Genomic DNA, 27,898 nt, shown 5'->3' with positions numbered 1-27,898 from the left:
CACTTGCAATGTCTATTTTTAACGCGCAGCAGTTTTTAAGTGCATTGTATAAACGTTATATAATTTCACTGCCAGCGGTAAACTTATCTAGAACTCAAAAAGCAAGTATCTCTTTTTGAGGTTAGGATAAATATATTTACATTCGATAATTTCAATATTACATAATATTTAAAAATGATACTTCATATTTTTTACATTATATTATAGTTCTTAATAATTGGAAAGACATTTATACGCAAATGTTGTATAATATTATTTTAATGATGATAATATAATACCTTTTGTTTTTCTTCATAGATTTTTATTATTTGTCTTACTGGAGGATCATTACTATTAGGCGGATTGGCACAGTTTTTAAAAAGACGAAGAAGACATCCTCTTCCTTCTTCAAGAAGACCTCTGAGAGAATTAAAACAGAGATATGCAGCTGCAAAGAGTTCCAATTTTGGTAATTCATCAACACAAAATATAATTTTATATATAACTATTAAAGTAATTCTGATCAATATTAAATCTGGAGGTGTTATTTAGTATAAAATTGTGCATTAAATCAACATTTTATGTTTATTTCATATGTGTAGATGCATTATCACAAGTATCATTGGCAAGAAAAAGTGAAGCCAGCAGTAGGAGTCATATAAGTGATCGAGCATCACTTATATCCTCTGTTCCAGGAGGTCCAGATGGTGATGTAAGACTTACTCCACAACAGTATGGGGTCCTTGGTAAGTAATTTTCATATATAACTCATACTTTTCAGAGTAGCTTTATGATACATTTATACCTTTCTATTTATTGTATTTTGTATATTATTTAAAAGATTTACATTTTATACAATTGTGATTTTAATATTACATCTCGTCAGTACTTCTGTGATTAAAATTTGAAGGTGAAATGATATAAAAGAATATTTGGTTGACCTGTTAATTTTACTCAAATTATTTATTGTACATGTGGGAAAAGAGGGATATAGCTAGATATTTTTTAAGAAAAAAATGTGAAGACACAATGAAGGGTGTGTTTTTTAACATAAAAAGTATTGTAACACACATGCATTCGCAAATTATTGAAAGATATATACATTTTTACATACAGAGTCTTATATGTATATATAGCATTTGTATTTACATGATAATATACAACATAATGATTCATAAATAATGTATCTGTACAATACAGATACTTATTGAAACTAAGGACAGTCCTGGGTATTGCTAAATGCAGTTTTTCACATTGGAATTTTTATTAACATTTTCTCAAAGGCTTACAGAAATATGAAGAAGCAACTGAAAAATAAGCAGCAATTTCTTTCTTCCAAATATAGAGATATCCTACATCTTTCATTTTTTTTTTCATTAATTTCATCCTGGAAACATACTGTTCAATCACTTTGGACCACATCTATTATGTCACATTATTCACAATGAGAAAATATTGCTCATTTATTGCTACATTTTTTTTCTGCTTCATTTAAACACGCAACATTCTAAAACTCGCATGTCCCAATCGCGCAACAAATTATTGCTTTCTACGATAATTAACAAATCATTCAACAGAATATGTCACATTCTTTTACATCTACATAAAATTTCACTGAATATCACAATATTGTGATTAGGCTTACTTTGATAAATGTTATTAGAAACCCATGGACATTTTATTCGTCTTCAAAATGAATGTTTCCCCGTTTTCCATTGGCGCTACAATGTAATAAAATATGATAATTCGTACAATGTTATTTACCATTGTTAGGAGAAATTGTGAGGAAAATGATTAAATAAGTTTGTAACAATTACACCTAATAAGAGTATAGAAATTACGTTATATACATACAAATGTTCGAAGAAAATTATCATAGTAAAATACAACGAACGTACGGCAATACTATTTTTATTCCTCGTACATTCAACTAAAACCGTTTAAATTAAATGTAGAATTAAATAAGTCCATATTTCTCTTTTGCTTATCAGGCAAACGTACCTTACAAATTATTAACATATCTATACAAATTAAAATACTGCCTTCCTTTGCCATTACAATTTCCATTAATAATTATTTTCTAGGAATCTGCAAGCCCTATCACTTTACATGAGAGACAGATGGGTACACAAAATATTATAGTTTTTTCGTTGAATTCCAAACGAATTATCATCGATTAACGGAACTATTAGTAATTTAAGAATTTTTCAGTTTTCTTTAATATTATTCGGAAATTTACACATTATGACTCATTCTCCAGCAGCATGCGCATCTTTTACTATTACTAATATATAGCAAATTCTACTATTTCGATTTACCTAAGAATCGTTCAAAAGCTTTACATTAGTCGGAAAAATGATATTAAAATAGCATTGAAAAAATACCACGTACCCATCCACCTGTACCCTACAAATTCTTACTCGCTACACCTTTATAAATCTTACAATTTTTCTAAAATTATACTGCAATCTCAAAAATATATATCGTGGCTGCATTAACTCGCGCATCTTTGTCCCTCCGTTCTTTTCTTTTTCTTTATTTTTTTGTTTCAACTTCTACGTTTACTCGTCGTCACCTTCTTCCGTATAGAAGCTATACATATATGTATATATATATATAGTTGCCCGAGATAATACCTGCGGTAATTCTAAACTCTCTTTGAACACGATTCTCAAAGAAGGGTACCGTCTTTTTTTTACTTTTCCCATTGAAGCTTTTTCAAAGTCCTTTCTAGAGAAGACCTAGAAAATGTACACTTTGCGAAGGCATAAAATAGTTTAGCTGGAAAATTGATTCACAGCGGAATTAGTTAAAGACGGAATGTCGTAGTTTACATTCATCAGTATTATTCAACAATATAGAGGTAAATGTTAACGATCCGCGGGTGTTAAACCTATCCACACATCGGCTTGCGGTCGCTTGTACTTAACATTGTCGTGAGACTAGCTCATCGTTAAGGTATTTCCTTTTTTTTAATTCCCCCTAAATATCAAATTTTTTTTCTCATCTTCGAAAGGCAAGCATTATGTCAGCGCACTGACACCGCGATCTGTGACGGTCAGCAATTCAACCGGAGCATTTTATCTCGCGCCATATTCACTTATATGTACGAAATTGCAGCAACATCTTGTGTATTCGGTTGTTCTTGTTAATTGTTATTTTTGTTAATTGTTATTCTTTTTTTGCATTATTTTTTTATGTTTTTTTTTTCTGTTTTGGTAATCTCTCGACACTGTTTCATCTACGAATATATTACTATTTGCAACTTAGGATTTAAGATTTATCTCTTTGTCAGGATTTTCACGTGATTCTATGGACGAGCATCGTTAACGAAACTATAAGCAACCCGAAATTTAGTCTCAACAGAGACGCGCTAGAGGTTGTCACCTCTACTTTGTTTTTCAATGACAACGGTCCACCGTCGTCGCTCTGCATATTAGACATATCCGATTTCTTCGGCGGTATTATCATATTCTCGTCCTGATCCTCGTTATCCATGTTCTGTTTGTTGTACGTATCCTTGCTCACGTTCTGCGGCATTGCTGTTGTGCTTGCCTCTGTGGTGGGCGGAACCGTGGTGGTAGGAACTAAACTATAATTCCCTAGGAAATAAATAGGTCCAAATTCGGGCTTTATATCGAACATCGTTTTCTCTCTACGTATACCGCTTATTACGCGTGACTTTGTTTCGCAATCCTCGTAATGGGCGATTAACGTTCCAGAGTAGGGTACCTCCATATCGGTGTAATTGGCGTTTAGAGTCACGTTTATTCCGGTACCGGGTTCCAGGAATATTTCCACCCTGTTTTGGAAGCATCGATAAGATTAGAAATGATTAATCGCTCTTAATGGATTTATCTTTTATATTATACATATAAAAGATACTCACGTGTACACGTCGGTACGATTAGTGGTCTCCATAGTGCCCCACATTACTTTCGGCAAATCCGTGCCGTTCGTCAGTTTAATTGTCGTATTTAGGCCTTTCAGAATGGCATGGCCTTGACCCCAGTATACCTCGTACGTGTACGTGTACCCGAAAGCCTTCGCCATGTTAGCGGCTTCCGGTCCAATATTGGCGATAGTCGCCTTGCACAATTCACGGGGTGTACGTTTGATCACACGCTTTTTAGGCCAATTCAATTTAACCCTCGTAAGGTCGTACTTGATCGGCTCCGTCTCGACGAGAACATCACCCGACTTGGCGGTTCCTTCGGTGCCATCCTAATAGAGATGAGAAAAAATAACATTATAATTAAAAATTGCTGTTAATACTTGTTGAAACATCAAGGATTTAATTGTTACAAACATTCACGCACACGAGAACTCGAACAGATAAAAACTTGGCCAATTAGCTTCTCCAACACCCAATTACTTCCTGCTATCCTCATCACCATCCCTCTCTTCACCGCATTAATTCACCATAAAACTTGAAACCCCTCTTCACCCCGGGATCCGAGTGAAAACCAATCTAAACACCCTCCAACCGCAGCCATGCACAGCTGAAAGAACACCTCACTTCCTGTTCTTCCCGACAGTTTAATCCTTCTCCCTGTGTTGCATTCGTGGATGCAACCGTGCAGAGGCATTAATCTCTGGCCGAGTATAGCGTGAAAAAAAATTCCACGCGTTTCTTCGATGTTCCGGGAGGAGAGAGAGAGAGAGGGGAGGGAGGACAGTGAGTAATTACTTACGTCTCTGACATAGCTGATAGTCCCAAGATTGTCGTGCGAATTCAAGGTGCCGATATAATGGGTGTAGCGGGGCGTCTCGACGTCCTGTTTCGCCGACTCTTTGTCGTTGTGCACCGCGTGCCGTGCGACAAACATCTTCTCCGTGGCCACAGCGCCGATTGGGGTGGCCTTGTATTTATCCCAGTGCTCCCAGTTGACGCGGGCCGCATTGTCCACGTTTTCCAGCAGCTCGTATTTATCGTACGACTGCACGCTCCCGTGAATCGTCACGGTGCATCGTTGCTCGTTGCCTCTCTGGCTACCAGCTACCCAGACAGTCGTGTGCAACACGCGGCACACGTACAGGGGCCTCGTCCTCTCCGACTTCTCTGCTTGATTGTTGAACGCGTCGTCTGCAAAATGTGTATTCTTCACGTTTATATATTGTACGAACAGACAGGATAGAACATCTTCCCGCTGTCTGCTAGAGATAGAATAGAAACGATTATATTCTTCTCCCGTATTGTTGCTTGTAACGGGTGTCTAGCCACGGGTAACACGGCAAACTTAAAATCCTCGTAAGCTCTTTGAAGCACGTCGAGAGACGCTGCTTAGCGACAATTAGCGGCACGGTAAATTAAAGCGAGCTTTAGAGCCCGGGAACCTGGCCGGGTGTAAGTGATACACGGCGTAGGTTGCTTCGTTAGAGGAGAGTATAGTCGTTCTCTAAGCTGGCTCGGCTTGTTAGTTCTGCGAGTCGAAGACGGTGTTAACCGTGTTGCTTGAGAAATTAACCCTTTCAACGAGCATGTCACAGAATGTGTTTCAAATAAATATTGTTTGTTTATTTGAATTTTTACAATGATACACTGTGTGTGTGAATGGGTTAATCAAGCAGAGTCAACTGAAAATAGTTAATTTAAAAAAAAAACTTGGTTCTTTCGTAATATATCAAATGACGAATATGGAGAGAAGTGTAATTTATCGATTTTACTGCAAGGAAACACACGCTGCAAACGATATTGGTTTACGTTAATGTTTCTCTGGGTGCCGTTTCGTTATCCTTAACGTAGCCAGCTGTCGAACAGACTATTTTTCACTTGGTTTTTCCCCTCTAGCCGATAAAACGTACCTTCCCCTTCTTCAATCTCGAAACCACCGATGACGATTTCCCTCGAGGGTTCCCAGTGGGCGCGGGGCAACCAGTTCAGGGTGGTCGAAGTGATCAGTTGATACTTTGACAAAATATGCACGCTGTTGTCCGCATTGGCCAGCAACAGCAGGACACCCAATAAGCCAACACCAAGATAGATCCTTTGCCAAGACATCTGTAATTTCACGATTTTCTTATTGTGAATTAATAAGGAAGGAGAAAAGAAAAGGTAGTGTACACAGTGTGTGTGGTATGTGTGAATTGTTCTTAATGTCTTGCTCTGTGATTCGATCGTGTTCGAATCCAATCCAGGAAGGGTGCAATACGTGGTAAACGGAGAAGAGAGGAGCTCTAACAAGATCGTTATTACGATACAGCAAGCTAATTCAGAGGTAACCTGAGATACTAAGGCGTAGCTTGCACCGCCGAGAAAAGTATCGACAGCTTTAACGCCGTGCGTGTGTGTTATTAATGTTTTGCCAGACGTGTTTTGTTAACACACCGTTGGCTGAGGCTTCTTTCTTTTTTCGCAACTCTCCTTACCTGTAGTTTTGTCCGCCTACTGTTGTCGAGATATCTGATCAAAATTTTCTCAGCTTCTTTTACTTCGAATAAATTAACCCTTTCGCTACGACAGAATTTTCGTATATAACGCACGTGACTGCAAAGTCTTTCGTTTTGTTGGCTGTATCGTTTAAAAGTTTATTTTATTAAATTACAACAGCAACGAAAGGGTTAAAAACGATGTGTCTTAATAATAAAAAAAAAAGATTGTCTTCTTTTTCTGTTTTGACAAAGAAACAGATGTAAGTTTCTCTCATGTAAACAGCGCTAAAAAAGGCGGCACTTTTGAAAATCCGTCAGGTTTCTATAGGTTTAAGTTAACAAGATGTTACGTAACGTTTCGCGTAGTGCCGTGTTTTATAGCGACCTTAACTTTTGTAACAGTAATACCTTGCCTCTTTGCGATTATGTTTCTGCTTACAGAGCGTATCTTTAACACAGCCCGCGTATAACTGGATCTCCAGCTTGCTCCTCGCCTCGTGCGTTTTCGCTTCAGTTAGTGGCGAGAAAACGAAACGTTGCGAATACTCGCGCCAAAACAATTTCTCGCCACTATCGTGTTCATGGTCGATCCTTTTTTTTTTCTCCTTTACCTTTTGTTCTCTTCCTTTTCGTTATTGAATTTCACAGACGATGGAGGAATTCTTTATCTTTTTCTTTTTTTCAGAAGTATCTATTTATAGCACGCCGTATGTAATTCCGTGTACCTCTATTCTTGTTAGGAATGCTCCTCCCGATGAGATATTTTAGTTGCAGTAGTCACTACAGTGCGGTATTATATAGACGAGAGATCGCATTTCTCGCAGTTCTTATGTGAAAATATTAAGTAAACATCGAAGAAAAATAGATTGACTTTTAGTATCTCTCTGAAAGATGAACAAGTAGGTTAGGTTAGGTTAGAATATCACCGGTTTACGCAAAAACATAACTTTCACGAATCGCACGATAATTAATTAATTCACCGTAGTTTATAGTGTTGTCAAATTGTTCGAAATTTAAATCAATCAATCGTTTTTTTCTGTTACTATAACTGTACATACTTAAGAGAACACATGCGATGGGAGTCACGTAGTAATAAAGTAATATACCATGAAGTCGTTGCGAAATGAAAAAGTCGAATCGATTAAATATTCCAGCACACTATATAATTAAGAGTTCCCTCGTTATCTATAAACTTCGTAAACTCTGTTAGCCATTTAAACTAGGTTCCTGTAATTTTGAAATATTTCAATGCCGTAGTAACGCTGCTCGCCGCCCAGTTTCAGCCATTATTAGCGGCGACTCTCGTAAAACGATAGTATCGAAAAAGTTCGACCGTAAAGATGGCTGTAGTATTCTGGAGGGAAACGTGAACGCACCAGTTGGCCTCTCAAGGTGTACCCGATATATATCTTCGACGCAAGTTACTGTAACGGTTTCGTGGCATATCCGTTTACGTGATAATACACTTATTTTATAACGCTCGTGCCCCACTGCGTTCGATTCTTGCTCTTTCATTTGAGGATTTCGCTTGACTGCCTTCTGAAACGGCTCGCGAACACGCCGCCGTCTCGTATAAGAGCAAATTGTACGAACTTTTCAGACAACATTTAATACCGTCTCGTTATTACACGGTTTAATTACGACCAATAAAATTATTTCAACCCTTCGTCTCTTATAACGTGTATTTCGTTCTGTGTGCTATCGTACAGATTTTTGCTGCCTCTTTCTACGTAGTTTCGAGAGACACTGGTGGGGGAGGGGCTTGTGAAAGAGAGAGTGAAGGTCGAAAGGGACAGAAGTCAGGCGCATCGCGAAAATCGATGACGCACGAGGTCCATTGATGTTTTCAACATTCTTATGGTCAAACCACGAAATAACGTCTGTGTATGTGTGCATTGAAAAGGAGAAGAATGTGAAGAAAAAAAAGGTATGTTTTAATAAATAGGGTCGTTGTTGCGAAAGAAGATTTATATGAGTTATTTTAGTGTCGTAAGAATCGTTTTATAGGTTATTTTGAGGTACGAGAAATTATTGTTACAGCCATTCATATCAAACTCTGCAAACTTCGTAATAAAAAAAAGACATCTGTGACTATGAAAGGTTCCATTAGTTTTTATTTATAAGATCGAGTTTAGACGAAAGAAATTTCGACGGTAACAAGGTACCGTTAAAAATGGTCAGCAAGTTTACGCGAAAGATGAAAGACAGGTTGCTGATTTTGGGACAAATCCAAATTGCAGAGAGACCGTTTCATAATCCACTTTGGCCGGCGAAAGAGATTAGGGATCACAAAGAGGTGAACCCTCTTTGTTCTGTTGCGTAAAATGCTGAACAAAAGCGTGACGCTTCAGCCAGGGGAACAAAAGAGCATCTGTGTGTTTTTTTTTTATTTCCAACAATTCTGAGCTGGGTACACGATCAATTTCATTTAAGAAATTCAATCCCCGAATTGATATCACGTCGTGAAATTATCCGTAAAAGCGTATCCTTACAAGCTTTTCATAGCCTCCAGAGATGTAAATTTCTAACAGCCACATAATTCTAACCTTCCGGCAAAATATTAAGAGCACATTAATAACATGCATTATTTCCTGAAAAGTGATCTTTCTCGCAGAAATAAAATCTCATTTTCCTCCTGCAGTTGAATCAAATCGTAAAAACAAACTTCGAAACTCAAGCACGGTATTGTCATTTAAATTAACTCTAAAAAGGGGAAACCCAGCTACTTCTCTCACCGAACTACCTCCTCGCAGTAATTAAATTCCATTCCCTTGATCCCTGAAATTCCATTAATTCTTCCGAATTAGTGGCAACGATACGTGACCGTCCAATTTGTCTAAGAGCCGCGTGTTTCGCCGCGGTGAATTCGAGAATCGACCGTGCCCCCACCGATCCCCTCTTGTTCAACAAAACGCTTCCGTTCCCGTGCACAGTTTCCGCGGATGCATCCTCATTGTTCTCGGAGAGGCGATCGAACGATCGGAAAAGGGCTTCGATGCTCGAGATAACGTCGCATTGTGCGTTTCTACGCGGGGGAACGTTGGTGTCAGGCGATGGTCGGTCGAGCACGCTGAATGACTGGCAATAAAATCCTCCCTGTCGCCTCTAAACCGAAACGAGTAGAGGATGTCTCTCGCTATAATGCTCGAAAGGGAACGTTTTACGCGGATTGAGCGTGTAAAATCGACTACGAGTGTGTGTATGTGTAGTACGGTGAGAATCATAATTATCCGGCTCGTTGAGAACAAATTTTTCAACGACGATTCAACACTGACGGGGTTTGTTCAACCGCGGAGAGTTGTATTTCATAGTGTATTGAATTGGAATCTTTATGCCTGAAGTGATCAGATCGAGGTGAAACCTAGGTTTCAGAGACTGTTATTCTACGGATCAGCCGTGAGAATTTCCCAACGTTCCATTTCCAGTCGCTCGATTAGCTCGACAGTCTTATTGAACGACCAGTCACTCGTGATTTAATTAGCCTCGAAAACGAGGTATCTCCTGTCGAATCTCCGGCAGCATCTCCATTTATACTCCGAAATGGAAGTGTGTCCTAGATAGATATACACGTTTTAATAGTAGAAGAACTACCTGAACCGTTCTGACTGAGATAGAGTCACGAATATTTCGACGATAAGCAACTAACACGCTCCACTTTATTTTGCAAAAAAGAAAAATTCAATGAAATTCTATGTGAAAGAATGTTCTGACAGAATCGAACTAAGTATCCTACAACCTCAACCAAGAAATTAGCTTTGCAGTTTAAGTGAATTTTATGAAATAACAATTAGGCTATTCAGACTCGGGAAAAATTTCTAATATTCCGAATAGTAATTAACATTTGCAAAATTGTTCACTTGTAAACGAAATAGGGTTACTCTTTTATTACAAGGAATCTCAGTATGCAATTTTCGCGATTTCTGAAACACCCTTGATGCAAAAATAGTTTTCGATCTATAGAAAGGGATCGTATTTAGAAGGTACGAAAACCTTGACCGTGGTGCGTCGACAGGTAGGAGAGATACCACGATCAGGTTTATCATCGTTCGACCGAAAATAATGGGATAAAGAGATGGTGTTCGCGTAGTAGGTGGCCTGTCAACAAGTTGCCGGACATTAGCTTGCAACCGGTTCTCTCCCGATACGCGAAGCGCCGCCGATAATGTCTCTCGGGCACGAGTTAAATAGCTCGAACAAGGGTCGCGGCAGTTTTTTTGCGCGCCATTCTTTTTCCTTGTCGAAGAGATCCGAGGCGAGAAATTCATATTCATGAGACGGATTCTTCCCTATCTGCTTTCGTTTCACGCCGGTCGACTGTGCGGCGTGTACGCGCATTATTACGAGCCGAGAATATCTCTGTCTGTCCCCTATTTTTCTTTTTAGACGCGTTCCACGTTCACGTTTATACACGAATCTTTTCTTCCAACCGGATCACGAACATCGTGGAATCCCGGTTACATCATTTTCCGGCTTCCACGCGTTTCACGCGTCGCGAATTGCCGATTTAATCGTTCTGCCTCGCGTTTCCTTTCGAAATCGGCTTGAAACGTTCAACGATTTCCATGGAAACGCTGCTGAATAAGCTTGATTGTCGACGACAAGTGTTATCTTCGTACACTTTCGGGGTAGAATTTTCTATGATTCCTTTCAGTTTTCTTCAGAAGTTCATAGAACAACTAATATACGATGAGATAGATAAATGATCGTAACGAAGTTCAGTTTCCTAAATCATTCGTAGAATTCTTTGTGTTAACCTTGTAACAGAAAGAACGGCGTTTCAGGAATTCGCTGACTCGTTTGTATTTATAAATGAAATCATTTCTAACCGATCAGAAATTTTTTACACATCGAAACACTGTGAAAAATCACCCTACTCTTCTCTCGATTGAGCACAAAATTACCCTATCTTGTGACTCTTTTCATTCACCAATTCGACGCAGTCTTTGATCACGAAAACGTCAACCGTTTGGAACCCACGAAAATTCAATTTTCCACCAACGACCGTGAAAACGACGCCCTCCTACTTTCGAAATAAAAAGAAAAAAGAAACGAGACACAGGGAGAGTACCTCTTGTCGCGGCTGTCATCCAGATAGATTGGTTGCGGCCACGCGATTCGATATCAATCCGCGGTGCACATCAAAGGGACCGAAAGCGCGTTCTCAGCGAGAAACGTCAGAAAAAAACGAGGGAAAAGTATTCTCTGTGCGTGTGCATCCTAAGTCACGAATGACGATAATGCGTCGAAGTGTACATATAGGAAGATTTATACAAGCATAAGGGAGAAAGAGTGACGCGTTGTGTGCACTATGTGTGCCGCCGCATGCATTATTAAACGCGACTCGTCCTTCGTGCAATTCGGTCAGACTGGATTCGTATATTTCATTTGATACGACGCCGACCTACTGACCTTAACTGTACGGAACTTTTATATGAGCCGAGCATACCGGCGAGTTTATTTAATTGAGAGCGTACCACAAGGTATACACAACTGTGAACCGAGAGGAGACGGAGGAAGCAGGAGGAACTGTGATTATCTCTGCCCGCACGAAACTCGACGACGCCGCCTCAATCGTCCTCTCCGTGATGCTATGACACGGCCGTACGTGTCCCTTAGGCACGGATAGATATATACAGGGTGCCTTAGAAAAATGTTAACACTTGTATAGAAATATCGGGTTGAATGAGTGACGTCACTTCTTTCTTTTTAATCTCAGAAGATATTAAAGGTAAAAGTAACGAAACAGGGGAGGAACGAACTTGGCAATATGAAAACTAATTTATCGATAACCTTAGAATGACCTGGGGTTGGATATGTAAGAGAAATCGAGGGCGCCGTCGAGACGGGGATTCGGGCGGCCAGCACGGATGTTCATTGTAATAGGAGCAGGCGATATCGGGCCCGAGGACTGAGCCGCCAAGAACATCGGCGACCAACCCTCGAGGCCCTTGATGACGCCTTTTTGGGAACGGCGGGAAAAAGGGGCTCTCCTAGCCGGAAAGGCAGTCTCGCTCAGAGAGTCACCGAGTAACGGCTAACCAAGCGAACCCACACTAATACAGTTCTAACTTCAGATACGCGCCTGGTCATTCTTTTTCCTTACAGACATTTTTTAATTAAACTCTTTTAATCATGCTTTCTCACTTTCAATAGCAGTGGGAATAATTTAGATGTTCGTTATAAATGAGTCACCCTGTATATCGAGTGGTTGTCCCATACGAGATATGAAATAATGTTTGTTTGAGATATAATGGCGATCGTAGGAGAACTTTATCGAAGGAATGTCACTGAACGACAGAATAACAATGTTGTAAAGTAAAATAATTTTTAGCGATACAGACGAAATAAGAGAAAACACGAGGATAGGCGATGTTTCTTTTCGAACAAGGCTACGATTGAAATACCAATTGTGCGTATCTTGTTTCACAAATAAGCGACGTTTCGCTCACTTGAAGTGTACACTCTCGAGTGTCGAAACTTTTTTCAGATCCTCGGTAGATTTTCCCTTGAAACAACAGTGCAATTGAAACGACGATTACACATACGTTGTTTCTACACTGAAGTACATTGTACTCGAGTTGATACTTCTATTTTTAAACAGTCGTCTCTTAACTGCTGGAGAGATCAATTGATACAGGCGTTTGAAGAGCACGTAGATGATTTATGTAACTAGCTGTAGGATGTCTTAGAATGTGCTCGATGTAGTTTCTCTTGAAAAAGTAATTCGAGAATGTTAGAGGATAGAGGTATAGTTCAGGAAGCTGTTATTTTTCAAGAAAGTCAACGTTGAAAGTATGCATTAGATATACTTAGGGACAGACTACTGTGCACTTCTTTGTTCGATGATACGAGATAAAAGAAAGTATGATAAAAAAAAAGAAGGGATATCAAGAACTAATATTTTTCAAGGGAAGAAGAAAAAAAAGAAACGTGAAATAACATTCAATTTTTTTTTTAGAGAATTATGGAATCGTACTTTCACAGCTTACGGGTGTCTACCTTCTCCAAATATTCTCTCTCTCTCTCTCTTTTAATTAGAAACATTAAACTCCAGCCGAGTGCTCGCACTGAGCTAAATACAAGCTCCAATTGCACACTCTTCATCACGCTCTACCTTTCTCTGAAACACACATCCTACATAAACATCCTGCAGTGAAAACAAATATTCCACTCGACTGTTGCTCAAATGATGCCCAGACTCCATTCGTATGAAGCATTTCATCTAGCAGACGGTACTTTCTAAAGGTGTATAACGACACGAGCGATACGATCTCCCCGAGAACCACCACCAAAGGGGTCTTCGACCTTTCTAGTACCAAACACATCACTCGTAGAGAAACAACGATCCTACTGATTATCCCTAATTCCAGAGACAAATCACTCCTACGATCCGTCCTGTCGACCGTCGTAAATACCACTCCAATTAAAGAAACCTGGATGCTCCAGGCAGCATAAAGGCAGAGACAGGCAAGGCAAAGATGAAGAGAACCGTGTGTGGCAGGAAACTCACGCGAAATATACCTCACTGGATGCATCCGCGCGGCGTGGTGAAACGTTATCGATGAAATTAGATAATTGACTTTCACGCTGAATTAACTCCGGAATGCCTTCGATCCTCCACGGAGCCGGTAATTTTAGAGAAAGTCTGACCATTCTCTGCCCGCGGATCACTTCTTTCGTATTTCGTGCACCGTCGAGACCGTTCTCTCGAGGATTCGTGAGAACGACGGGTTTTTTCGCGATCTCTTTTAACCCTTTCCCTTGAGATTCTAATTCGAACGAGGGGAAAATTGAACATTCTCGTGACTGGAATTGTGGTTGAAAAAATATGTAATTTATGTGTATAGGTAATTTTTTATGTAAATAATCTAAAATTGAATCTATGCAAATATATCGGAGAAACAGTGAAAAGTGATAATATCTGACACGTTCAGATAAGAAAGTATGGAAACGACGATTGACAATAAGTAGCTATTTAAAAAATCGTAAGATAAAGGGTTGAAACGGAACACGAGCATTCACATCGTTATTTTCGGCTGTTCTCAATTCACAAACCGTCCATTACCTACGCCAACTTTTGATTACTATCGCATGTTCTCGCGTCCACTTATGACTCGCCCGTTCAAGGTTCCTTATCGTTCTGATAAAATCTCGTTTCGTGAAAACGTCACGGTTAAAATCGCTAATGATTCTTCCCCTTTGCTTTTTAAATGTTTCACGGTTTTTATAAAACACTCTACGAGTTGTTACATTTTTACGCGAAATTGTTTAGGTGGTTCAGGATAAAGCGAACACGATTCGAGCATCGAAGGTCGAGTTTTAGAGGCCGATAGAGACGGCGGACACTTGAAACCTTCGGGTATATCGTAAAAGGAGCAAGCATTGGTCGATTGCGCATGAAAGGGACCAGTCTCGAGGGTACATATGCACTGATAAATAGATTACCGTCCCCTGCGCCGACGCGAAAACCGATACGATCAAAATAAGATATCCCAAGTATTCTTCGAGATGCAGCTTCGCCCTCGTATTTACTCAGCTTGATAAGAGTTCAACCGTCGCGTCTAAGGTAAATTCAATCTGGAGAATAGTATACGTGTTCTCTGAACCACGTAGAATTATCCGTTTTCATTTGAAATCGAAGGGAAGTTCGTATATATCCAATTTTTTTAGAGAAGTAGATGAAAAAAATTAATATTTCATTCATATCGAATTTCAATATTGAGTACTTTTTCAGTGAATTTAAACGAGATCTGTGTTAAATAAAAAAAATAAATAAATCGATAAAATATCTAAAAAATAAAAAAAAACGAAGGTTATTTTAACGAAATCAACACTTCTTCCGTCCAGCCGTTCAATTGACAACAATCTCGACTCGGCTAAACCATCTCGACCAAATTCGCGTGTCGCGCTAGTCGTTCCAATTTCTCGCCGCCGCCTCCCAAGTTCGAGTAAAATGATAATCGGATTGATCTTCATCAGATTAGTCGTCGTGGACGCTCGGGACGGCGTTGCTCGTAAACGAACTTAGCCTCGATTTCGCGCCACAAATGAACAGAGCACACATACACACACAGCCGTACATACTTGCCACGGTCGATGAAGAAAATACACCCAGTGACCGGCCCTCGAATTTATATAATGCCCAACGGGTTAGATTAAATAATTTCTTCGCGTGAGAAAATTGATCCCCTTGTCTGATAGAAAAATTGCTGAAATTTTCCGCCGTCGAGCACATTAACGGGCTACTTATTGCAATTGCACCGTTGCGTTGTTTGATAACGCACTTCCTGCACACCGCATAACCTCGTGAAGCCTGCTTGCGGGTCGTGCCGCGATCTCCTACTCCTCTCTCTTTCTCTCTCTCTGTGTCCCACCGAAAAGGAAAAGGGTAAACAGGGGGTCGCGTTTGGTATGCGGTAGATAGGGCATGCCCTTGCCATGGAATACGAAATGAGGAGGAATATCGACTTTCTACCGGTCATGCTATCAGCGTTACCATGATAACACCCCCCGCGTAGCAATTCCACGCTGTGAAGTCGAGAGGCCACTTCTTTACGGTTGTGCTTCTTAGCCACGTGCATACACGCGGCGCGTAGCTGCTGCTGCTGCACCTCCTCCCTCCCTCTCTCTCTCTCTTTCTCTTTTTCTCGTCGTTGGTGCAAAAAGAAAGAAAGAAAAAAAAAAGCCGCGACAAGTCCTTCAGACTGTGGTAATGATGAGGAAGAAGTAAATTCTGTCGGGTACAAAGCAAACGTCACGAGGAGACACCTCAGGTACACCCTGCCGCGTCGCGAGCCCCAGCACAATGGAACAAAGAACTTTGCTTCGCCTGCCACACGTCGCTTTCATTTCCATCCACGGTGTAAATGCGACGTGATAATCCTGTTGGAGTGAAGATAACGTTGAATCAGAAGAATCAGGGCTCTCTTGATGGCCTGTACAGTGGTTTAATGTGTTTCTGAGAAAGGGGAGGCTTTCGAGAGAGATTTAAAATGAATAGGTCGCAATTCGAATATATCGCATTTTGATAGATCTCGTTCATCTTTCATCTTCTTCACGTTTGTTCAAGTTTCATTAATAGAGAGATTATCGTGGGCGGTTCGTAGAAAGTAGGTTGCATTAATTTGAATCTTATTTAGAAATTGGGTCTATGATCGAACACCTGATAGTTCTGTGGAAATAATTAAACAATTCGTAGATGAATTTGAAAAGCAATCTGGAAACGTTGATTACCAAAGGAATCAGTGGTAATCGGTGAAAAAGTATCGCCATTTGCAATCTTCGTTGCAGAGGAACACAGTGGATGCGACACGCCTAATCAATCCACATTAGAAACTTGAATACATCGATCCATCACTATGATCGAGATCTTAATAGAACCCAGTCAGCATGTTCCCCATTCAAGGCGCCAGAAATGAATTTCAGCATTGACCATGGTGAAAATTCTCTGCTGCTGCTAGGCAATCGATAAACTCCGGGGAAAACGTGATTCATTGCGTGCCACGAATGCGTCAGCTCTCTCACCAGTTGAAATTCGGCACGGGTTAAGTACTATTCGATCAATCGATTTCGAGAGCACCTACAACTGTAATCAACTCTTGTGTGTACACTCGAAACACCAGCACGGAGAAATGTTAATTCGCCTTGAACATTGAACGATTAGTGGCCGTTGTTGTGTGCAAACATTCGTTACAATCGTAGTACATAGTATATATAGTTGAGAAAACATGTACGCGTAACCTCTAAAAGCTACCTGGTGACACCGGTTTCTTCTGTACGTTTCATGCGAGCGTGACTACGGTGTTTTTTTTATGTCTATTTCTTTCCTCTCCTTGCAGTTGCGTCACGCCACGGAAATATTTTATCGCTGGCAATTGGACACTCGCGGAACAAGTTGTAAAACGCTAACAACATAAGGTCACATCGCTATAGCCATAGCTCTATACTAATTCTGTGAATCGTTGTCAGCTTCCTTGACCCGAAAATTCTCGTTCAACTCGCTTTCGAAACTGTTTCCTAACCATGAAATTTATCCTACGTCGCTGATACTCGGATCTGTCCTCCCTTCTACATTGCAATTACCACCGAATCAATGAATATATCATCGCTGAGACTAACAATTTCCATCCTCGTATTTATTACCATGCTAATGCGATAAACTGTCTGACGTGATGTGATAAAGCTGACAAAACGGACAATTCTTATATATATACATATATTGCATCATGTCAACAGATTACAAAATAATGAAACCGGTCGTCGAAAGTCGACGCACACGCGGGACTTTACGTTTCGATACGAATATCCTAGCGACAAGATACAGACGGATGCTAGTATCTATTTATCACTGTCAAGGGCGCCTATGCAACCGGATCGTCTCTCTGCAGTCATTGTTAAACTCATTTCCGTCGCTCGATTGCCCGTGAGTGCATTGAAAATTTAACCACCAGTTTACGGTTAGCAAGAGAGACCCCCTCTTGTCGTCGCTGGACACTGATGGCTCCTCTCGATAGAAGACCTATGCGTATCGAGAACAGTATTGTATGTATAAAATCATATTTCTTTTATATCTTCATCATCGTGTCTGGAACATTTCTCTTTTTCTCACGATAAATATGCTTTTATTTAGAGCTAATAATCTGTTCACGGTGTTTGAATTAGCAATGAATTGAATTCAACGAGTCTTTCATTCATTAAATTTTTCCTGTCTCATGGAAATCCGTTTGAATAATCGATTTATGTTGGAAGCTTTGTGTTTAATTCCGGGACGGGTTTATTCAGGCCGATTTAGAGGCAATCCTCGGTCCTTCAGATCCAATTCAACGGATTCTCCACTTCAGTCTTGATCCAAGAGATTGGAATCGCGCTCCTTGAACTCGTCGGCCAACGTTTTCCAACGCTCGATTTCCACGAACTTGCTTTACAGTGTTTCACTGTCCCCCTCGTTAAGCCTAGCGCGGTATCGAATGTCTAATATGTTTCATCTCAAGGCAACGATCTTTCCGTCAAATTAAAACTGCTGATCTAGATTTCTACCGTATTACGGAACCCAACATCTTCTCTCCCCCTGTAGAATTATAAAAATTACCCGTTAAATCGTTTCTATCTAACTGTTTGTTTGGCCTACAACAGAACGTTCAATCGTTCGATTGATCGAACAAATAAACAAACGTGAGATTAAAAGAAGGGAGAAGTCATAATATGACAATTAACTCCTGTTATCTTCATCTCCTAACCAATAGTGAAGGTGTTAACAAAAAGGAATCTCGAAAGACCGAAAAAACAGGAAGCTGAGTAACATTAAACTCCAAAATGTAAACGTTCCACTCTAACGGTGTCAATCCTGTTCCTTTCTCCATTACTTATCCCGTATGCGAAATCATCTCTGCTCTCTGATCATCTGGCTGATGATTCACCTAAATAAAACGCTGAAAAGAACAGCACTGTTTAAAAAGAGAACCGCTACACGGTTCGACGCGGTACAAATCCTCTTGGAATGTTCCTATTCGTTTCTTCTTTGCGTTTCTCACACGGCGTTCGAGATTCGAATCGACTTCGATCGAACTTCGATAATCTTCCTGATGGAATTAATGAAAAAGATTAACGAGGCGTACGGTCGTCCGTGCGACTCCATGAATAATTACAACGTCACTGCCGCATTACAGGTATTTACACGCCGACCTTACGCCACTTTCCACCGCGTCACGTTTCCAGGTACTCGAATTCCTGCTTGTTCCACGCTCGAAGAGGTTCCCCATCCAGGCACGAAGCTTTCCTTCCTCTCACGCAATCAAAATAGTTCTAATACTTCGACGACGTTCGATGAATTCAAAGAGATTTCTCACAACGGTGCAGGCGCAATTCGCTTGGATGAAACTCGAGAGAGGAAAACAAGCGGTGTCAATTATTTTGTAGAAATGGAGAAATGTAGAATTTCCGAATGGTCGAATGTGATTCAGACTGTTCTGAAAAATTTCACAGAAGACTATATTACTCTCTTCTTCTCAGCTGGTGGAAAATATTCTTTGACTTCCGAACGGGGAAAGAGATCTACACATTTGAAATTCAAAAATCACACGAAGCCACCATCCTCTTGAATAGAAAAGAATGCATTAACTCTTGCCGCTGGTGAATTCAATTGGCACAAAACTTCAAAGTACTTCACAGTACCAACTACCATTTTAGTATTCAATCCTCGAAGAGGCGAAGAACCTCCGGCAGGTCTCCCACGCGCGTCACGAAGAAGAGCAGAGCATTAGGCGTTGGATCTCGGGTTTATCGAGATACGGAGGATCTTTCCAGCTGACGTGGCTCGTGGTCGTATAGTGTGACCTCCGTCGGTCTACTTCGGGGGGGGTATGTACACCTTTTACCCTCTTGCTTTTCCACGGTCTCTCTCTCGATGTGCTTACCTCATCCAAGGATAGTAAAGCATATTAATTCTCTTGTTCGTGTAAAAATCAAACAGAGATTCTCCTTTCACGTTGAGAAGCCAATATCGGACGAGTCGAGTACAAAAAACAAATGAATAAAAGAAGAAAATTTACTAATCAAGTCATTTATACGCCCTCTCTTGTTCTCACTCCCTGTCGGCACTGGACAGAAAAGGCAACGACTAATGGGGGTAGAGAGTAGCCACGATGATGTGAACCAGATTATGAAAATCAGAGCGAGCCACGTAGGTTAAAAGCTCGTTGCGGCGAGCGATAATGATGTCACTTTTATTAGCCTCATCAGGGTCGAAGCATCCTCGACAGGGGATCCACTATTACCTAATAACCGACACGATCATGTCATGTATCTTGTTATATGCCCTATGGTGGAATTTGCATCCATCCATCGATAGCTCGTCTGACGCGCGCGATACACTTGCATACACGGACTCCTCTCTTCGGTTGATCGATTTTTAAAGGTCCCGCCCGGTTTATTAATAATCTCAATCACTTGCCTTTCCCAACCCCTCTTTTATCCAATTTTTCTTTTTTTTCTTCTTTAAAAAAGAAACACAGAAGCAACCTAAGAATATAGAATATCGTATGAAATTGAAGGATCATTAGCATATCTGATAGTATGGATATTTATTTGAATTTGTATACCGTCAACTCGTCGCCATAGGTGGGGCTATGTAACTAGGTCGCCGCCGCTTTGGAGCATCGCTTTGTGTGTTTCGTTTTATCAGGTCGTTCTATTGTAATAAACTTCTTTTTTTCTTTTTTTTCTCGTGGTACCGGTTTATGCGTTTACGTCACTATATACTGTTTTTCCAGCGTTCATTTGCCAATTCGATAGATTTATAACTGCAATAAAGTCTCAGAGGTATATTGAAATATTCCATTAGGAAGAAAAATACGTTAATCTTCTTTGTCTTGACTAATGAAAGCTTTACTTGTGGTGGTATTATTAAAAGTGTTAAACGATAAAATAGAATTTTGTTATCGGGAACGGTTTGTTAATAAAACAGAGTAATACCGATCGTTAATGTGGTTGGTGTTATTAGGATGTTATTAATCGGACCCGCCTTGCGCCTCGCAATTACGCTTCTTTCGACATTCGACGTTGTGCGTCTTCATTACCTTAATCGAGCGTAGGTACCATTCAATTATGCACGCGTATTATTCTTGTTTACGAGGTTCGACCGCGTACCGCGTGCTATTATCTGTTTTTCACGGTGAAAGGTAATACGGCGTTAAACGAAAGAAATTCATGCAAATTGCTCGACTGGAAAATGCATAACCATTACCGGCAGTAAACGTGCTCGAGTTTGATTGCAAAATATCAAAATTCTTCCTTATCTTGTAGTCCTGCAAGTTTTCTTCACGGTTCAGTTCGTAAAACCGTGAAAAATGAAAAAAAAAACTCGACCCGTTTTAAATTTTCAAGTTGGTATTTCAATTTGTATTGAAATTATCAAATAATCCCTTTTTTTTTTATCATTTGTTTCAATTCCATCATCTTATGATGTTAAGATACGAGGAAGTTGCACGGAACGCCCGAGATCGTTCGTATTTTGCACACAATGTTTCTCAATTACAGTGCACTTCTCGTCAGATTCCCCCGTGCATCGCCGTTCCAGCCACCATAATATCGCCTGTTGTACTTTAAGGTTCGATATAAACGTGTACAGCCTCGTATAGGGCAAGGTGTGTATAACGGATACGCAAATACATATCACGGGTGCAGGAAGTGCGCGTGTCTAGGGAAATTTCCAAGTTCACCAGCGCACCAGGCACCTCCATCGATCTGCCGGTGCGCGATGCTATTGCTACATTTACGGCATTCACTTTTATTCGAGATTCAACGGGTACGAGGTATTGACCCCTGAACTTGACCTATACTGAGGGTATATCTAATATCTCGAACAATCGCGAAGATAAACGAGTCCTTTTTTTAAAAAAACACCATACGTTATGGTACACTTAAGGATTTTCACGGTGTCATTTTGTACCGTTGGAACTAACGCAATATTTTGAAATCTATAATTTCACGGTTTCCCCTTCTACCGTTTGGCCGCATCGATTAACCTCCTAGTCGAACGTTGGGAGCTTTTCTTACTTTACACGTTATTGCAAGCTTATTTCTCTTGCCTGAGAAAAATTATGACATTCGGTAACACTTAATGTGAATCGTTGAATATGTAATAGCGATAGATGTCTAACTGTCTTATCCTGAACTGTTAACCTCTCTTATTCGTTGTTTGTGGAGCTTTCAAATGCAGGGGCAAGTAAAACAAATTTCCCATAGAAATGACGCATAACGGTGACGTTCGAAATGTACAACGAGAAAAGTATCATCCCCGATGGTAAAGTAGTTTTTCGACCGCCTGAACGTTCGATAATCGTAGAGAAGGAAACAGTCGTACTTACTATTGCATTATCTTAATCCAAATAATGCGAGCGTCAGACTACTGGCATCGAAGGGGACGGGGTTTACGCGGTGTCGGCACTAGGTGTCGTCCGGCGTGTTTTATTCTGTATCGGGTAGCAGAACGCACGTCACGAAGTTTTTCGATTTGTAAATTTTCGCGTGTCAACGGCCCGGTGGTCGTGTTATACTAGTCCTCGGAAAGCGTATACAAGCGCACCACTATACACCCGGCGAGCGAGCGGCAAGCCGAATAACTGACGCCAGCCAGAGGACCCACCGTGTGTCCCACCCTCCCCTTCTTTCTCTGCGCGCTCGCTCCTCTCTATCTGTCGATCCTCGTCCCTCTTCTACGAGATGCTTTCGCGCGTTCTCCCTCTCTTTTCTTCGTGTCGCTCTGTCGAACCTACCTCGTCGTGGTTCTAGCGGCGCACTAGCAGCGCGCCGAACCCCGCGATGCCGCAACGCGTGCCTGGAGCACACTTCGAGACCGCGCGCGCCTCCCAGCTGCCGTATCGACCCCTCCCCATTGGATGACACATCCTCCAATAACGAACCTCGAAAAGGATTACGTCACTTTGATATTATTGACGCCAACCATCCGGCAGCATCGCAGTGCTGGATTCTTTTCGGGGTATCTTTCCTTCTCTGTATAACGGGGGATGCAAGAATTCTCGTAAAAGGGTAGCAGTTAACCGTGAAGGCCTCTCTTCGCCACAGAGACTAGTACTGGAATCTCTCTTTTCCTTAAATGAAGGATACTTGCGCTTGGCCGCGAACTCGAGTGGCACGGTTCGTGGTATTTTCTAGGTTATCTTCCTTTCGGACCGGCGAATTTTCTATTACATATTTTGACACGATAACTGAACGAGCGGTATTATATATAATTGTTGATGTATCTTATTTGTAATTAAAATCCTTTTGAATGAGTTCAGAGATGACTAATTAAAGTACAGTTATTGCAAAGGGTGGAATCCTTGTATCAACGAGTATCGTATTACGTTATGAATTTGTATGAAAAATAGATCGTTTTCTTCTTATGCACACTTATCGTGTTATTTAGTATAATGGAAGCTTGCCTTACTAAATAATTTTATAAATTATATGAAATAATACAGGTTATACCCAATATACACGTGTATCATTTCAGAAGTATTTGCATGATATTTAAAATAACATTTTTAATTGCTATTTTACAAAAAGTAAGATTTTTCAATTCTTTTTGAATGACAAGACGTATTCGTACCGTTTACATCAATGAATTGAACTCGCACTGGTATAGGTACGTTACTGGGGAACACCCCAACCTTGCTCCCTCTGTTGCGTATGTTTTTTCCTCTCTACGTATCCCCTTCCCCGAGACTTTGGCAGTTAAAATAAGCTTTAATAAAAATGAAAATTCCGATAGAAGGGGAAAACGGGTCCATTCATTCTTACCCTTCGTATGGCGCATTATATATATCCAGGTGGTCAATTTCTATCTGCGTAAATTTTGTTCGATACACGTCCGTATCGGTAATGACCACTTCGGTTACACATCTCGTTAATGCAAATCTGTACATATTTATATTTATATATAATGGCTTTTAAAGACACCCATTGACGTAGGTACGTTTGTTACTATCGCAGATTGAAGGTGATGAGTACACCTTCCAGATATATGGATATCCTTCTTAATTGATATGGCGCGTGCTCTGTTTCCGGCCCGCGACGAATTTCGTGCGTGCGCGCCGCCGGGTTTACGAGTGAGCAAAACGTTGAATACGGAGAATGTCGTCACCGACTTGGAATTTAAATCCTGCGACAGTGTGACAACGTTAAGTAGATGCTCTCAACCCCTTACTCTTTGCTGACGGGCTGACACGCCGGCCAACAGGGTCTCTCATTTGTAAATCTTCTGCCGTTGCAAAATCAGTCGTTGAACTTACCTTTGCCTCTTGTGCAAGTGCCAAGTACCGGCAGTCGCGACGTTCGCCGTCTGAAGCTTCTTCCCGTCAAGGCGTTTCCTGGTTGTCTGAAAACATGCATCTAACGCTTTTCACGCATCTTTCTAACCTAAAGTGGTGCCATCACTTTAGTATCACTTTTCATTATAACCTTTACCCGTTGGTATTTACAATTTTATAATATTATATCCTACGAATTTTGCAAAATTATTCTTTAATATTTTACTAGGTATTTATCTAAAAAAAAAAACAAAGGCAGAAGCTTTTGGAATAAAGGGAAGACGAAAATTCCAGTTTCGAGATGTCGAATCGTTACAAAATCGATATCTCTCCTACCTGAACAAGTGATGTAGAAATCGTGTAGGAAAAAAAGCCGGTTATGAAAAAACAGTTATACCATAGAAAGTGTCGGCACTTTGGTTCCAGTGTAAACAAAAACGTGGACCTCGAACTGTGTACGCTTTGAGCGGTACTTAAACTGAGAAAAGGAAGTGAAAGTGTTAGGATCTGTCTGTCCCTTTCTACATCGTATACGCTTGTAACTGTAGCCTCGGCAGGAATATCACACCCTACGATATACGTAAACGAGGCAAACAGCTACGAATTGCAGTTGAAAGGTTACGTCGAAGAAGTAGGTGGCGGTAGACACGCATCGGAAGATACTTTTTAAATAACAATATTTACCCGAGTATTGTCGATGCTCATAAATTTTCTTTACGACTGCTTCGCATTATGATGGAGTAACACAAACTCATTTTGAACCTTTATCTTTTTTTCTTAACACGGATGTTATGGTTATTGCAATGCTTTTATTAAAAACATGCAGCCTCTTTTTAACGTATTGTACATTAAAATGGAAATTGTTGTGATTTTTAAACAATTTATGAATTGATTTCGAAAAATTGTTATTTGTACAATGACACAAGTAGATTACTTAATACTAATCATACGTGAAACGGTATATGCTGTTGTTAACAAGAAATCAAAATAAGCGAGATGAATTAAAGATGAAAAATCACGTTTAATCCATATATAGATATATTCGAGATTGGGAACACAGATATTATGTGTTGACGATGGTAGTAAACTGAGAAAACCGTGTTTGGAGCGTCGAGGAGGCGACGTTTGAAATCTGAACAGCGCAATGGTCGAATTAATCGACTAATTTCTTCGAGAGAGTTAACTTATTCTTCATTCGTTGCTTTTTCCTCGGTCGTAATGAAATCGTAACAAATATAACACCAATAAAATAGATATATTTTTGGAAAGAGTTTCACGACAACCGGTACGGCTTACACCTTGATATTCGCAATAAACTAATCTTTTTCACTGAGCTGTTTATTAAGAAATAAGACATTGACAATAACCGATACAATGTGAAATATATCATATTTTTTTCTTTTATAATTTATAACGATAACTACAAAATGGTAGTCACTGTACCCACGTGAACCTACTTTCCTGTCGTTGTGCGAAAGTGCTTCTCAGAACGAATTAAATGAGTTCGAATTCGTCGTTTGCGATATTGCAAGCCATGGAGGAGAATGAAAATTGACAAATGTAAAACGACGTAACTTAATGACGCAGGATTGGAGGCCCTGGAAAAGGCTCTCTATTGCTGGGAGGATGCTCTTACGGCGTTCAGCTCTTCACTCAGTAATGATGCGCTCGCGTTACCGTCCAAGGCGGATGCGGCATTTACGCACGATGTCCAAGAACTCCTTGACATGGGTTATCAAATCCAGAGCCATGCAGAGCTCCTCTTTATCGACCAGGTAGGCTCTCCGGTTTTACCTGTAATCGCTCTTTTTCTTCCTTCTTTCAATTACCGATGCAGATCTCCGTTATTGCTTAAATTAATTCATCGTTAAAAATGGAACGTGTTTATTACAGAATACTTTACAGTGATTTAATTACTGTTATTCTTAGTTTGAAATATATTATCAATAATTATTTTATTATTCTATTAAGATAACTATTAATGGTTTTTATCTCGACTAAAGTGACGGTAGAAAGTTTCAAATTTTTTTCCTGATTCACTTAAAATCTTTTCTACGTCACTCACTGCCATTCCATTCCACTGCGCTCATCAATTGCCTTTTCGCCGTATAAAAAAATGCGGGAATTAATCCAATTTAAATGATAACTGGCTGGAGTAATTAGTGCAATGAGTCACTTGACCTAACGCAAGGAGGAATTATTATATAGGAAGTTCACGGCACCACAACTACATACGGTCTTTTGAATCTAAGCGCATAAAATGCTTGCTGAATTAATAAATCGTTCGGTGTATATGTTACGTTCTAATTGAAAACCCTAGGATCCATTTAAAAGTACTTTATATGCTTAAACTCTGTTTATTAATATTCCATAAGTGATTTAAAAATAAATTACAAATATAAAGAAACGAGTCATTTTTATTTTTTGTTTTACAGCACTCAGTGTTATTCCGTAACGAAGACGAGGAAAGTATAGATAGTCATAAGCCTTCGAATATAGGTACCCGGATATCCGACAAAGATAAAGCAGATGCCGCATCATCTCCGGAATCTTTCGCATCTGCCCGAGATGGAGTAAGTTTAAAATTTTTTTACGTACTCTTACAATTTAAATAAAAATTTAATTTAATAATATTACTTTAGGTAGCAGATTTACGGGAATTTGAGGAATTTTCGGAATTTTTTCCGCATTTTGAAAAACAAAAACTCTATCATACTGCACTCAAGCAACACGAAGATAAAGGTATTCCTTGCAGGTAAATTTCTTAATTTATAAAAAAAATATATGCCGATTTATTGAAATTTCGATTTACATAAATTTATTCTATTTTTATCTTAATTGTAGACGAGTGCATACAGAGCTAGTAAAATGTGGCTCAGATGTTGAATATTTAGCAAAAGTGCATTGCCTGCGGCAAGCATACACAAAATTGTTCACTATACCCTCTGCAACAGAGTGGATTGCGGACATAGGCCGACAACTTATTAGTGATTTGATCATGTATGCAGACAGGGTATACACAACATACATCATTTACTTCTCCTTAAAAAAACACAAGTGGTATATATCTTAAAGTAATTGAATTAGTAGTTACTAATACACAATTTTTAATATTAGGATCCTAAGGATTATTTAATACATTATGAACGAATGTTGGAGTTCCTGCAAGGGCCAAACAATCATAGTATTATGGAAGAGGAATTAACTGGTAGAGGTGTAAAATGTATGAACTTCTACGACGTTCTGATTGATTTCATTCTGTTAGACGCTTTCGAAGAAGTCGAAAAACCGCCCTCGTCAATTAAAGCTATTTTACAGAATAGATGGATATCCGCTAGTTTCCGTGAAACTGTAAGTAAAGTGAGAAAATGAATTTGCTTTTATTCATAGATTTAATTTAAATTTATTTAATTGTGTTTAAGGCGATTGGAACTGCAGTCTGGTCAGTTCTTGTAGGTAAAAGACAAATGTTAAAGTATGACAAAGGATTTTTGGCACATTTTTACTCAATTTCTGAACAAATCTCTCCAGTACTTGTGTGGGGCTTCTTAGGTCCAGAAGGAAGCCTACATTCTACCTGCCACTACTTCAGAGATCAAGTAATTGAATTCCTTGTAGATATATTTAATTTCTTTAAAGTAAGATATACTAACGTTGATAACCTCGCTGAAGATGTACTCAGGGAAATGAAAATTAGAGTTGAAAATATAAATCAAAGACTTTCCTTAGAAGGTTGTTAA

At 39.8% G+C, this 27,898-nt stretch overlaps 2 protein-coding genes across 4 annotated transcripts; one reads left to right on the top strand and one right to left on the bottom strand.

The window, feature by feature from the left end:
- The first annotated feature begins 8 nt into the window (after window positions 1-8).
- Window positions 9-27,898, top strand: LOC108570686 (mitoguardin). The gene is made up of 9 exons (XM_017932578.1): window positions 9-101; window positions 298-448; window positions 582-725; window positions 25,746-25,933; window positions 26,594-26,731; window positions 26,801-26,913; window positions 27,003-27,171; window positions 27,276-27,509; window positions 27,581-27,898. Exons 1-9 carry the CDS (start codon window positions 9-11, stop codon window positions 27,896-27,898), a joined length of 1,548 nt encoding a protein of 515 aa, XP_017788067.1.
- On the bottom strand, window positions 3,004-22,685 carry LOC108570687 (protein unzipped). Of its 3 annotated transcripts, none has more exons than XM_017932580.1 (5): window positions 22,623-22,685; window positions 5,785-5,980; window positions 4,674-5,065; window positions 3,869-4,203; window positions 3,280-3,781 (listed from the first exon to the last, which is right to left on the bottom strand). In XM_017932580.1, exons 2-5 carry the CDS (start codon window positions 5,978-5,980, stop codon window positions 3,280-3,282), a joined length of 1,425 nt encoding a protein of 474 aa, XP_017788069.1. In that variant the 5' UTR covers window positions 22,623-22,685. The 3 variants fall into 3 exon arrangements, with proteins under 3 accessions (XP_017788070.1, XP_017788069.1, XP_017788068.1); XM_017932579.1 differs by lacking the exon at window positions 22,623-22,685 and adding an exon at window positions 22,215-22,610; XM_017932581.1 differs by lacking the exon at window positions 22,623-22,685 and having other exon boundaries at window positions 3,004-3,781.

The sequence above is a fragment of the Habropoda laboriosa genome, unplaced genomic scaffold (assembly GCF_001263275.1).
Source record: "Habropoda laboriosa isolate 0110345459 unplaced genomic scaffold, ASM126327v1 scaffold87, whole genome shotgun sequence".
NCBI classification, from domain to species: domain Eukaryota; kingdom Metazoa; phylum Arthropoda; class Insecta; order Hymenoptera; family Apidae; genus Habropoda; species Habropoda laboriosa.
This window is presented reverse-complemented; position numbering and strand designations above follow the sequence as displayed.

Coding starts and splice junctions, on each gene's coding strand:
- LOC108570687 (XM_017932580.1), bottom strand. CDS start 5,980: ATGTCTTGGCAAAGGATCTATCTTGGTGTTGGCTTATTGGGTGTCCTG. Junction 5,066..5,784: donor CGAGATTGAAGAAGGGGAAG/GTACGTTTTATC, acceptor CACATTTTGCAG/ACGACGCGTTCAACAATCAA. Junction 3,782..3,868: donor AATCGTACCGACGTGTACAC/GTGAGTATCTTT, acceptor CTTCCAAAACAG/GGTGGAAATATTCCTGGAAC.
- LOC108570686 (XM_017932578.1), top strand. CDS start 9: ATGTCTATTTTTAACGCGCAGCAGTTTTTAAGTGCATTGTATAAACGT. Junction 26,914..27,002: donor GATAAAGGTATTCCTTGCAG/GTAAATTTCTTA, acceptor TCTTAATTGTAG/ACGAGTGCATACAGAGCTAG. Junction 27,172..27,275: donor TGATCATGTATGCAGACAGG/GTATACACAACA, acceptor TTTTAATATTAG/GATCCTAAGGATTATTTAAT.